The following is a 13,851-nucleotide window of genomic DNA, read 5'->3' on the forward strand; positions in this document are numbered from 1 at the left end:
TCTTTCCCTTTCCCCCTAGCCTTTATGTCATGTCTGTTGCAAGATCACAAGGCTACCCTGTTATAGAGTATGTCCTGTCCACTTTCTCCTTCCCTTTGAACCTCTACAGTGCAAGGAGAAGATTCTCAGGGCAAGGAGATGGATCCTAGGAGGCAGGTTCTTATGTTTGAGTCTATTATAAATTCAAACACAAGACATTTTGCATGCATCTACATTGGTCTTGTTTATGGCATTTTTGCTTGTAAAGGGTGAAGTGTTTTTACACATTTGTTTATCAAAATTAATTCTTTCCAATTAAGTATAAAATAAATTATAATATTTAGTGTCTGTTCGTATACACGAAGGTCAACCTCGTGATTAGCCATGTTTATTTATTAGATTAACTAAGTAATCATGTCTGGCTGATGTTTTGAAACCTGAATAATGGAAGGGCAATCATTTAAGCATGTTGGTTTAGAGTGGCATTAACAGTAGATCATGAGAAATAAAGGGGCAACTAATTAGGATTTTGTATGGTCAAAGTTTTAATTTTAAATGAAAAGACAGGGGAAGATGTCAGTAGCCGGAAAATTGGCATGGCCTCCAACCTTACCTTTACAGCTTCAAAATTATTTTTTTAAGCTTTAAATAATTAAAGAGCCAAATTTAAAATAGAAAAGTCAATTTTCTTTTCCTCAATTTAATTACTTTTTTAATACATTAAAAAAAATTGCAATCTCTGCCATTTAATAGTAAGATCATTCTTATTAAATTCCCAAGACGGACGTGAAATGTTTTATTAACCAATATTTATACTTTGAATTTTGCAATTAAAATATTTGATTATTAATTAAATTCAAAAATATTAAATCATATATAATACCCTTTTATTTTTTATTTTTTTCTATATTTTCCCTACTTTATTTATTTCCCCACCTTTTCCCGCAAAACCGCAATTTCATTTCCGTCGAAGAAATTCTGTATCCCCTCTAATTTTTTTTTTATTTTTTCCATTTTTTTTTTGTGATTCTTTAAACTTTGATGTTAATTTTCACTAACACAAAAAACCCACCATTGAAGCTCTGAGCATTCTCTGAAATGGTGGAGATTTAAGCTAGAAAACCCACCTTATCTTTCTAATATTTGGAGATTCAAAGCAAAGTTTGAATCTTTTCTGTTTTCTTAAAGCTTAGCTTGTCTGAGCCCATTTTCTCCAAAAAGGACTTATCTGTAAGCTAATTTTTTGTTTGTTATTGTATACCAAGCACTACAACTTCAAAAAGTTTCGATTTTTCATGTTTGTAAAGCTCTAGAGTTTGCCGGGTTTAGGGTTTTCTTTTTTTATGATCTATGAAGTGATGGAGACGAAAGAGGGAATTTCAATAGATTCTGGTGTAACAGTCAAGATAGAAGAAGTGCGTGTTTTGCGTTGCAATTATGTTTATAAAAAAACGTTGTCGTTATGTGTTTCGTTATGATTTAACCGCAAGATAATCAAAAGCAATTTCAAGCTATTTTTTGTATCGAGTTGCCAACTGTGTTTATAATTACAGTAAACATAGGCGCGGAAGAAAAAGAACAAAAATAGAGCAGTGAACGATGCACAGTGAAGAGCAACTTCTTCAGTTCATCACGCTCTCCGTCGCTTTCACTATCAGTCATTGCTCTCTCCCTTCTTCTCTTTTATCTTTTGTATTCTCCATTATAGCAGTTCACCCCCGGTCCCAGCTGTTTTCACCACCAACCATTATCTTTTCTTTTTTCTTTTCCTTTTTTTTCTTTCTCTTTTGCATTTTCCACTATTCATATAAACAATGAAAAGCGTCTTCTTTTTCATCATTACATCATCTCCATTTCAAACTTAAATATCAGATATCTAGATTCCATTCATTAAAATAAAAAAATCTAAAATAAAATTTTTAAATATTATATTTTATTTAAAAACAACTAGTATTTAACATTATTCAATAACACTATATAAATATATTAGAAAGAAATTACATAATGATATAATATTTATAGAACTTGATCATATTTTCAATTTTATTTTTTATAATATTTTACCTGATGTGATGATATTTTATTTGATGTTGTTACAAGTTCAGGAAGCCATAAAAAATGTAGTCTTTGTCGGATGATCTTTGTAAATGATGAAATTACAAATAGTTTAATTGAATAATAAAAAAATATTATATTAAAGTATTGTTTATTTCATAATGTAATAGCAATAGTTAAATCTATAATATTTTAATTAAAAATTATTAATATTAATATATATATATATATCTTTTTTAGTTATTTTATAACCTCAATTTGAAAAACATTCTTAGTCAAATACATTAAATTATTTTTTTATTCAACTTTAATTTCAACCATAATTTTTCCAAACTAATCTTAACTAAAAATATTTTTTATAATATAATTTTTTTAAAACTATAACAATTACCACAACACCAAACACACTTGAAATTTATTAATAGGTGGCATTTAGACATGAGAATCCTAAATCTAATCCCAACTCAACCCCAAATCTAACTCTATCTTGTTCCAAGTTTTAACTCTAGTGGGTTAATAGTAGATGTCTTTTTAGTAAAAATGTGTTTGAGGTTATAATAGTGATTGTTGTTTAAAGCAATATTTATTTAAAAATATATTAAAATAATATTTTTTAAAAATTATTTTTAATATCAATATATTAAAAAAATTAAAATTTAAAATGACAGATGTAAGTGTAGGTGGTACAAGCACTAGGGTCAAGAAGAAAAAGGGAAAGGCCTAGAAAGTGTGCCCCTAATGGAACCTTAAATACAGCATTGTCACCAAAGCTAATATCATCTTCTATTCTACTTTTCGAAGACTATTCTGCATGGACACGTGGTAGAGGACGGCCCGTGAAGTTAGTCAAGGAGCATCATAATTATGAACATGAGAGCACAGAGAAAAAGAAGAAAAAAGATCAGTTCTAGTTATTGTTGTTATAAGTTTTGAATCTTTGAAGGTTTAGTTTTAGTTACTGTTAATTGTTATGTTTTTTTTAGAATGTTTTAACGTTATACTGTTACATTTAGGAATCATGAATTTATTTTGTTAAATCATTTGAGTTGGTTATAACTGAGGGTGTGCTTTTTGATGTTTATAATGTTTTTATACATGGCTGGTTGTGTTTGTGTACTGAATCTGAAATGGGTCTTGGTTTATCAATACAGTCTAAAAAAAACGTTCATATTCGAGTTAGGTGGGTATTCATTGATTTTGAAATTAAATATATGTCCAGGTTAGGTTGATATCCATCAATTTTAAATTAAATTATCATTTTTATTTAAAACAAAATATACAGTGCAATTATCCTGTTTGAATAGCGTATTATATGATTCAACTGCATGATTTCGGAGACATCTCGGTGGTATACAGCTTTGATCATGCATCTATAAACCAGTTTAGATCATGTATTTATCGACCTTAGATCATTGTAGTGCGCATCCGATCTGATATGGGATGGAACTTGACAGGTTCACTCTGCCAATTCCTAATGTCACGGGAACCGGACATGTTCCATTTGAGTATTTTCAAGAAGCGAGAAATTTTAGTGTTGTAAAGGGAACGGGACACAATCTTGATTGAGACTTCTTCAAAAGAAAATCTGGAAAAAGACCTCAAATCCAAATAAAAACAAGATTAAAAAAGGGTGGGAGAGGGGGATTAGGTCATAAGTCCTTGTCAAAGAAAACTATATTGACTTTGTCTTCTACATTTAGTGGTGCGATGTAACTTTATTTGGAATTGAATAGTCTAAAGTATTAATATCGCTTGAAGTTCTTGGTAGGTTCTCTAGCCATGCACTTGCCTTTGTCTATGGATGGTTGATTAGACGAATGATCTCTTCCACAGGAAAAAAAAAAAAAGAACCCAAATGAAAGTAGCATCTCGTGCTACTTTTATTTGTACCTTTTGTCAACACTTTATTTGTCCACGTGAGAGGATAATCCAAGCTAAATCAGGCTGTCAATTCTTAAAAATGATTCAAAGACTTAATGCTTAAACAAAGTTACCCGTTCTACCGTTCCCTTTGGGCTCCAATTGTGCCCTTTCCATGGCTTAATCCACCTTTTCAATGCCTGTTTAGCCCTTATCCATGCTCAAGAGAATCGCAGTCAAGCTTTCTGTTGTTTATTTGATCATTCTAAAGGGTTGAACCAGCGGTCCGTGGGTTGGCGTGACGACTCATTAGCCAAGGCCTTCAACTGCTCGGACCGGCTCTGACACCTACGAAAATCACTGGAGTTTGCTGAGTGTTTTCATAAGTGGTTCACACATAAATGCTAAAGAAGAAATCCAAAACTTTATGTACTAAACTACTGTCCAAAACATAGGAAGGTAGTAAAGAAATTGCAATGGAACAGTAGTTTTCATTTTCTGAATGGTGAGTTTTTGTAATATTGCTTTCAAACAGTACAATCAAGATCTTCTCAGTGAGTTGTGTCATCGTTATTCGATTATGTACAGCACTGGAAAGATGATGACCATAACAAACTCTAGCAGCGTCACGTTTCCAAGTTATGGGCCAACCATTCAGAAACTCCTATCAAGTTATTTCCAGGCTAAACATGATGCCTTGATGATTCTGTCCTCCATTCATGATTGATTTTGTTGATAAACTCATCAAATCTTCTCCTCAGCTCCTCATCTTCATCTCCATATCCATCTTCTTCATCGTCTTCGTCACCGTCGCCGGTGGGTTCTTCCTGGGTGATTGACACATTCCTGTCATCTATTGATATCTCGTTTCCATCAAGTGAAGAAGGCTTAGCCAGGATATCTTCTTTCACCTTTGTGTGTGTGTTGATGACCATTGACCTCGGAATTTCCCTTTCTTGATTTGAGCCCATGAGGATCATGACAATGATCAAATTGCAAAAGCAGAAGATCACAAAAGAATTGGAAGCAGCCTGAGTGATCAATTCTAGTGTAGACTCAAACATGGTTCTGAAAAGTAGGGAGGAATCAAAGGATATGGAATCGACAAAAACCTGGAGGGATAAAGTGTTGTCGGGAGGAAAAGAGCCACGCCCTTTTAAAGCCCTGTATTGATAAGCTAGAAAGAGTTCAGAGGGAGCTTTTTGTAGCAAATGCTAAGGGCTATAAATATAATGGGAAATGAAATATTATATGCTTTTATTTAATCAGTAATGTATCAGAGTGTTCTGGGAAGCTTCTCTTTGCCAAACAAGAACGCACATGAAACCATTGATCAGCTTCTCATGCACTCTAATGTCACCCTATTGACATCACCACTCTGAAATTGTGTTTTTCCTTTTATTTTTCATTTTTGAGTCTATCAGTTTCTCTTTTCAAATTGTTTTTCATTAAAAAAAAAACATTAAATTTATGTTTTTTATGTCTCTCTCATGATGTTCTAGTGTTAAATCCAAAAAAAAAATCTAAAAAAATAATTATTTTGATGGATGATGATGATTCACAATATTGCTCATGCACATTTAGGTGGAGGATGATTTAATTCTATTAATTATTGGACATTCACAATGAGCAGTACTTTTGATGACATGATATGATAGAGTGAAAAGAAACTTTACCAGTCACTCTTCAGCTTATTGGATGAGGCAAAATCAAACAGCTGTGAATTTTAGGTGGAAAAATGTTTGCTCATTTGTTTGAAAAATCTGCCAACAAATGGGGCTCAAGGAGGAAAAGTTAATACATGTAGTGACAGCACCCACAGTCTAGACTCATCTAACTGTTGGCACTTCTCACCGACAACAACAGTAGCAACACAAGAACTGAGAAAAATGCTAGCAGCTGATAATTATGAAGCTAAAGAGACCTGGGATTTCTTAGGGTTGACTTGTTAAAACACGTTGTGAGTATGGGCATTAATCTAGGATGCTGGTACAGAGAAATACTGAAATCTAATTCATGATTGCTCACCAACTGCAGTTGATTTTCATTGGATACAGAAAAAAAAAGGAACAAGGTGAGATGCATTGTGATGGATGGGATGAAAACGATAAAAGGTTAACTGCGAAGGAAGCAGGCCTTGATTGTTTTCACATGAAACAAACGCCAAATTTCAGTGAAAATAGCATACCCAAACTGGATAATGAAAGAGGAATTATATTTAGCTGCAACGCAGGATAGGCGGGAAACGTGCAAGACTAGATGAAATTGAAGGGCTTGAATGTAATGTAATGAAGAATCGATTGAGATAGAATGATAATAGAAAATCATGATTTCATACCGGGATCTGGACAAAATCGAAATAGATAGTGTGAAGGAAATTAGTACTTCAATCAAACAAGCTTGAAGATTACACGAATTAGAGGGAAAAAAGGGATAAGCTCAAAACCCTATTACAAGCCCTTCCAGAAACAATTGCAAAGAGTTGTAGCTGTAGTCTTTAGCAAAGCAAAATCAAACAACAGTTTATCACCTCTTCCTTTTCTTATTTCCGGCAGCACTGCCTTTCTTGAAGCCTCTAAAATCATCAGTGGTGTCAGCAGTGTTCTGCTTCTTTAAACCTTTCCTCCCTCCAAATCCAAATTTGGAATCCCTTGATTCCCTCTTGAATTTTTTCTTTTCTGGTCCATTTTTCCCCTTCTTCCAAGGTTGTCTCCCCTTCCCTCCAGACCGATCTCCTGGAGACACCCCTGGCCTCTTCTTGTTCGACCTTTCAAACACTTTTCCATCTTCAAAGGGCATATCCAACTCACCATCCTTGTCGCCTCCAGCAAACCCACTTTGTTTCCTCTGTTTCCTCCAGTTCTTAACAGTCTCTATCGCTGCCTTTTTCTGTGAATTTCTCTCTTTCTGCTTCTGGGCCTGAACCTCTTTAGCTAGTTTCTTAGACTCTCTAGCTTTCCTTCTCTCCTCAGCCTCCTCAATGCTTCTCTTCTCTGCCAAAAGCCGGCCCTTCACTTTCTCCATATGAGTATCTGACTTCGCCATCTCAGCATAATAATCAGGAGGCCTGAGAAAAGGAATCCCCATCGACTCTAGCTTAGCATATGCCTGCCTTGTTCCCTCTAAGGCTTGTGTGTAAAAAGCAAGCTCCCTGGTCAGGTCATCATTCACGTCCACCTCTTGCACTTGATTGAAGTCAATCACAAGTTTGTGGATCCATCCAACATTCTCTGGCCAAATAATATCTTGAAGTTTGTCAGCAAGACCATCTCTATTGAATATAGCATTTTTAGATGGTTCAGGCAACTTCACATCTTCATCCTCCGATTCTGACTCAGATCCAGACAATTTTTCATCAAGATTATCCATTTCATCATCGGTTATCAGCTCCTCATCAGACAGGGTCGATTCTTCCTTGTTTACCACCATTATACAAACCTATCACAATCCAAAACCTAATTACAATTAATAAGCACTCCAATATCCACCCAAGCATGAAGATAGCAGATATTACTCATGGATATCAATACATAAACTCAAAATTAAGCTAAAAAGGTACCAAAGAATAACATAGTGACAAGTTCTCCTCAATCAAATTGGATTCAGATCCTCTACAAAGTAAATTGGCGCAGGTCTACAACCCCGGATAAAGCAAACCACCAAAAAACACAACACTCAGATTGGCTCAACAAATCAAGATTAGATAATCCAATTTAAATACTTAACCACCAAGAGAAACCCTTAATTTATGCAATAAAATTCGCACTAAATTGATAACAAGACCATCAAACAAATACAGACAGAGCCTAAAATCAACAAACTCTAACGACCCAATTCAAAATTCTTCAAACCCAGAAGCTATTTTAGCATAAATTTTATAACTTTCAACAAAAACAAGCTAAAACACTACTTAAAGCGAAAAATCGAAGATGCAGAAAACGGAGCCATTAACTATACAAAAGCAAGCCGTTTCGATATAAGAAAAAAATAGGTAGCGTGAAAGAAACTAAGCAGGTTAGGTTTAGAGAAAAGGAGAAAAATTTTACCTTGTTAGAGAGTGAGGAAAATTGAGATTCGTTGAGAAGAAGATTATATTGTAGAAACCGCAAGTGCAACTAATAGGGTAGCAAGAAGAAGCGTGAGTAAAACCCTAAACCCTAATTTGACAGGGCACACCTGGGCCTTAGCCCAAACCATGGACGCTTTAAGGGGCCTCGATGAGCCTTACATGTGGTCTTGGAATTGTGTTGTGTTGTTTTAACTAGTTTTTGGTTGTTACGTGGTGACTATTTTTTAAAATATTTTTTATTTTAAAATATATTAAAATTATTTTTTTATTTTTTAATAATTATTTTTAATATTAAAATATCAAAAATATATTAATTTAAAGTAAAATAAAAAAATTCAATTTTTTTAAAAATACTTGACAATGTTAAACAAATTGATACATTAGGGTGATTAAATTAATTAAACTATTTATAATATTTATAATAACCGACCTGAAATTAATTAAAACTAAAATGCTTGTTGAATTTTCTAGATAATTTTAATTATAAACTAAAAACTCATTAAATCCCATTCAATAAAAAAATCTAATAAAAAATTATTTAATTTAAATTAAATTTATTTGGTTTTATCAAATTTAAAATTGAATCGAACTCTAAATTTATCAAATTAATTTTTTCATTTGGTTCAGTTAACTTAAAATTATTTAAAAAATTAAATATTTTGATCATCCCTACTTGATATTTCCAGGTTCTTTCTAGTTATGATCTTTCAATCCCAAATATTTTCTATGATAAGTTCTATGGTATAGAGCTTTGAATTATTGATTTAAAGCTTCTTTTTTTTCATGACATGGCTGTTGGGGGATGTTTAATATGCAACGGCAATAGGTTACATGTTTTTTAATTATATTTAGTTGCATGTTAGAAGTATATTTATTTTAAAAAATATAAAATTAATATTTGATTTTAGAAGTATATTTATTTTAAAAATATAAAATTAATATTTTTTTATTTTTTTATAATTTTATAATTTTAATATTAAAAATAAAAAAGTAAAAAATATTTTAATTTATTTACAAGTCAAATCACCTTTAATAATTATTAAGCAACGTCATGCCAAACACGCTTACTGAGATGTGTTATTCCACCAAATTTATTTAAAAACTACGTCGTTTTACTATTAAAAAAATTAGAACTATAGACACCCTTTCTTTTGCTGGGCTTCTGTCGGCTAGAATGCCTTCCCTTCCAAGTGGGCAGATTAAAAAACAAGGGGCGGGCGCCGCGCCCATGATCGCATGGATATCATCATGCATTACTGGCCCGCCCACGGTAAATCTTCAACCTTTTACTCTACGAATTTTGATGCAAGACCCCTGCCGTCGATTGGGCCCCACTCAACCATAAAGAGCCACGTCTCACGTGATGATCGAGAAACCAATCAAACCATCCACATCAACGGTTTTGATCTTACCACCCGTGGTTTTTAGACTCCAATAAATGAAACCCACTCACGCCCTAGTTTCAGCATCTCTGTGACTGTCTTAGGAAAAAGAACAGAAAAGAGAAACCTCAGGATCTTCGAAGTGTTGGAACATCAGATCAACAATGGTAACGATTAAGGCTGTTAAAGCTCGTCAGATTTTTGACAGTCGCGGAAATCCCACCGTTGAAGTAAGTCTTTCTTGATTCAATTTTAGTCATCCAATGATAACCCGTCATTTTTTTCTCTCACTTTCGATGTGTTTTTATGTTTGATGTTATGTTTGGATGTTAAGAAAAAGTGGGGCAGATAAAATCTTCAGTTTCGATATTTTCTTGGTAATAAAAGAGGAAGCTTTGATGCAGATGCGTTATTGAGTTTTTTGGGATTTCTTTTTGTGCTGGCAGTTGCGTTTTGATGTTTGTTTGGATGTTAAGAAAAACTGGGTCAGAGAGAGTTTCGTTTTGGTGCTTTTTTGGGAATAAAAGAGGAAGCTTTAGTGGAAAGCATGACTGGGATTTGATTTTTGTAGTCCGTGCTTTCGTTTTGTTGGTGGTTTCTTGTGTATGTATTTTTGGCTTATGAAATGGTGGGTTTTAAAACAATAAACAGGCTGATATTGTGCTCTCTGATGGAACCTATGCTAGAGCTGCCGTTCCAAGTGGTGCTTCCACTGGTAAAGATTATTACTTTTTGTGTATTTCACAAGTTCCTGTTCAAGATTTACGTGTTATGTATGTATTACTGTTTACTTGATCCAGATTTGATTTTGTGTACTTGTGTTTTAAAAGGTGTCTATGAAGCTTTAGAGTTGAGAGATGGAGGATCAGATTATCTTGGGAAAGGTGTACTTAAGGTATCTGCAGATCATGTTCTCGTGTATATTGGCCGTACTGGCTATTGAGATTGTTTCTTAATTTTCTTTTTGTGTCGTGATGATTTCAGGCTGTAGGTAATGTCAATTCTATCATTGGACCAGCCTTGATTGGCAAGGTAATATATGGAAATTCAATTTTTTATTTTTATAACGCGTGTCTTCAATCACAAACAGTGATTGATGATTGATGTTGGTCTTCTTACAGGACCCAACAGAGCAGGTTCAAATCGATAATTTCATGGTACAAGAGCTGGATGGAACTGTTAATGAATGGGGTTGGTGCAAACAGAAGGTTTGTTTAATTTCTCATCTCATCAACATTCTATTTTGCTCGTTGAGAATCATTTGTTTAATCTGTTAATGACTGGTAAGTTGTATTCTAATTGAGACTTCCCCCTTTTTTTTTAATTATTCCAGCTCGGAGCAAATGCTATATTGGCAGTGTCACTTGCTGTTTGCAAAGCAGGTGCAATGGTTAAGAAGATCCCTCTTTATCAGGTATGAATGCTGTGCTAGTGTAGTCTGCTGTTCTGTTGTTTCATTGTAATCCTTGGGGGGTTCATTGTTGTGATATCATTTATCTTGCAGCACATTGCAAATCTTGCTGGAAACAAGACCTTGGTTTTGCCAGTACCTGCATTCAATGTCATCAATGGAGGTTCCCATGCTGGAAATAAACTGGCAATGCAGGTAAATTTGATGACAACTCACACGTGGTTAAATGCCTTTTTTCTTTTTTGGTGCTTGCCTTCAACATTTGTCTTTCAACAGGAATTCATGATTCTCCCTGTTGGGGCATCATCTTTCAAGGAAGCCATGAAAATGGGTGTAGAAGTGTATCATCACCTGAAGGTAATTTTATGTTTCTTAAACTTTATTCTCTTTTATGTTCAATTCAAATTACCACTGGCTTATATTGTAACTTCTTGCATGTACATAAAGTCTGTGATTAAGAAGAAGTATGGACAAGATGCCACCAATGTTGGTGATGAAGGTGGCTTTGCTCCTAATATTCAGGTAAAGCTGCTAGCTACCTGTTCATGTTCTAATTGTTGCATTGGAACTGCTAAGTCTCGCTGGTTATCAATTGGGTTTGTTGTTAATGCTGCTAGCTACCTGTTCATGTTCTAATTGTTGCATTGGAACTGCTAAGTCTCGCTGGTTATCAATTGGGTTTGAATTAAACTGGGCGAGTAGTGCTTAACTTGAACCGTGTCTTATGTGTAGGAAAACAAAGAGGGCCTTGAACTGCTCAAGACAGCGATAGCCAAAGCTGGATATACTGGAAAGGTTGGTGCCCTTTCTGATGTTAACGTGCTTTATCATTCTCTTGTAATCTAATTAATTTTCTGTTTCCAATGCTAGGTTGTGATTGGGATGGATGTTGCTGCGTCAGAGTTTTATAACGACAAGGACAAGACCTATGATTTGAATTTCAAGGAAGAGGTAATCACAAGTTTGACAACCAAATGCTTTGTGCCTGCTTAGAATGATTCTATTTAGAAGGTTGGATTTAAACTTGTGACTCTAAGCCTATTATCTATCTGTCTCAGAACAATGATGGATCACAGAAGATATCTGGAGACAGTCTAAAGAATGTATACAAGTCATTTGTGGCTGATTATCCAATTGTGTCCATCGAGGATCCATTTGATCAAGATGATTGGGAACACTATGCTAAGATGACTGGTGAAGTTGGTGAACAGGTGCAAATTGTTGGTGATGATCTACTTGTCACAAACCCCAAGGTGATTCTGGGAGCTAGTTTAAAATATTAACCTCGGGGCATCAATGCTCAGCTTTGTCTGATGTATGATGAGATAAGCACATTTTCATATTGATTGGGCTTATAATTAAATGTTTGATTTTGTTGCAGCGTGTGGAGAAAGCAATTAAGGAGAAGGCCTGCAATGCCCTTCTATTGAAGGTAGTATGAACAAAAAAATATATTTGAGGCGAGGCATCCTATTATATTGGAGCTACCAACTCTGAACAGTTTTACCTTCTTACACAATTTATCAGGTGAATCAAATTGGTTCTGTAACTGAAAGTATTGAAGCTGTGAAAATGTCTAAACATGCTGGGTGGGGTGTCATGGCAAGCCACAGAAGGTACATCCTTGTTTTTTTGTGGCTTTGATTAATTATTTTTCCACCGATGAACATTTCTAAAATGGTTCACCTTGTTCATTGCAGTGGTGAAACTGAGGATACTTTCATTGCGGACCTTTCAGTTGGATTGTCCACTGTAAGTACTAGGGCATTTCCCAAGTTCTTGCTGTTCTTGTTTTTTACCTTCCAAATTATGTGCTCTTGTTATTTTGCCTCCAATTAAAATTTTTGGAGCGCGTGAATTGCATATGTTGATGATGTATTGGTACTGTTGCTGGAGGCTTGAGCTGATGTTTACCCTCTTTTCTTCCTTCACAACAGGGACAAATCAAAACTGGAGCTCCTTGCAGATCAGAACGCCTTGCAAAATACAACCAGGTAGATGGAAATGTCTTTCAACTCTTGACCATCAAGAAGTGATTTTATCATCTCTTGCCTTTTCTCAACTCTGCGATCTGAACTAATGGTGATTGACCCCCCCACCCTGGTACTTTTTTAACTGCAGCTTCTCAGGATAGAGGAAGAGTTGGGATCTGCAGCAGTATATGCTGGAGCAAAATTCAGGGCACCGGTTGAACCTTACTAAAGCATTACCAGTCTTACTGAGCAAAATTCAGTACCTCTAAATAAGCTCGAGCTTAGTGCTTGTACTGTGCATCATATAGTTTTTGCTTGGTAGTGAAGGATGTTTTTGCCATCGCGGCTAGTTGCTTAGATTACCTGAGGGCGTGAGTTCTGGACGTTTCGCAGCTGGTTTTCGTTTTGATTGTTAATAATATGCTTAAACTGTGAGTTATCACAAAGTTTTGAGTATGTTCAAGTTCTAAAAACATATTTTCCATGACATGCCTTGCACTTTACCTCATAAGAATCAGTTTTTAAGACTACCTTAACAACCATGATCTGTAGAACTCTCTCTATATGAACGACTGGATGGTTTCAAAGTTGCCCTTGTCAGCTACTACAAATATTCGAAGAGCTTTTATAAACAAGAATTTTCTAAAGGATGGTACTGATTGATTCTTGTGCATGGTCAGAAAATAAATAAAAAATTAATTTTAAATTAAAAGAAATCAAGATTTAGTGCCACAAGGTTACACGATAAATAAATTGTGTTTGTAAAAATTATTTTTTAAATATTACTATTTTTGTTTGCTATTAAAAAAATTAGTTAATAAAAAATATTTTCAGTTAAATAAAATTTGAGTAGATTTTTAATAAAATACTTTTCAGAATATTTTTTGAAAGTTTAAAAAATTAGAAATGTTATTATTTATTAATTATATTAAATTTAATTTTTAATTGCTATATATATATATATATATATATATATGGTTTTGAATATTTTTTTATTTTTTAAAATTTAATTTGTATATTAACTTTGGTTTTTATTTTTATAGTTATTATTTATTTATTTTTTCTATTAAATTTTTTATTTATCAAATTTGATCTTTATTTTTATTTTATTTTATTTTATTT

The 13,851-nt window shown here is 34.0% G+C and overlaps 2 protein-coding genes across 2 annotated transcripts; one reads left to right on the plus strand and one right to left on the minus strand.

Annotated features, from left to right (window-relative positions):
- Window positions 1–6,175: 6,175 nt before the first annotated feature.
- LOC105137595 (rRNA processing protein-like protein) lies at window positions 6,176–8,050 on the minus strand. Its single transcript, XM_011043389.1, has 2 exons — window positions 7,941–8,050; window positions 6,176–7,332 (listed from the first exon to the last, which is right to left on the minus strand). Exon 2 carries the CDS (start codon window positions 7,321–7,323, stop codon window positions 6,421–6,423), a length of 903 nt encoding a protein of 300 aa, XP_011041691.1. The 5' UTR covers window positions 7,324–7,332; window positions 7,941–8,050; the 3' UTR covers window positions 6,176–6,420.
- A 1,356-nt stretch (window positions 8,051–9,406) lies between these two features.
- LOC105137596 (enolase) lies at window positions 9,407–13,213 on the plus strand. The gene is made up of 17 exons (XM_011043390.1): window positions 9,407–9,575; window positions 9,997–10,060; window positions 10,176–10,240; window positions 10,330–10,377; window positions 10,467–10,553; window positions 10,679–10,759; window positions 10,850–10,951; window positions 11,033–11,113; window positions 11,204–11,278; window positions 11,489–11,551; window positions 11,627–11,707; window positions 11,815–12,009; window positions 12,138–12,188; window positions 12,284–12,372; window positions 12,457–12,508; window positions 12,694–12,750; window positions 12,878–13,213. The coding sequence occupies exons 1-17, from the start codon at window positions 9,510–9,512 to the stop codon at window positions 12,956–12,958; spliced, it is 1,338 nt and encodes a 445-aa protein (XP_011041692.1). The 5' UTR covers window positions 9,407–9,509; the 3' UTR covers window positions 12,959–13,213.
- Window positions 13,214–13,851: the final 638 nt, after the last annotated feature.

Source organism: Populus euphratica, unplaced genomic scaffold, assembly GCF_000495115.2.
Source record: "Populus euphratica unplaced genomic scaffold, PopEup_1.0 scaffold149.1, whole genome shotgun sequence".
Classification (NCBI taxonomy): Eukaryota; Viridiplantae; Streptophyta; class Magnoliopsida; order Malpighiales; family Salicaceae; genus Populus; species Populus euphratica.

Bases quoted from the DNA above. Each gene is read 5' to 3' on its own strand.
- LOC105137595 (XM_011043389.1), bottom strand. From the start codon at position 7,323: ATGGTGGTAAACAAGGAAGAATCGACCCTGTCTGATGAGGAGCTGATA.
- LOC105137596 (XM_011043390.1), top strand. From the start codon at position 9,510: ATGGTAACGATTAAGGCTGTTAAAGCTCGTCAGATTTTTGACAGTCGC. The intron at 10,760-10,849 runs GTATGAATGCTG...TTTATCTTGCAG, and splicing joins AGAAGATCCCTCTTTATCAG to CACATTGCAAATCTTGCTGG. The intron at 11,552-11,626 runs GTTGGTGCCCTT...TTCCAATGCTAG, and splicing joins AAGCTGGATATACTGGAAAG to GTTGTGATTGGGATGGATGT.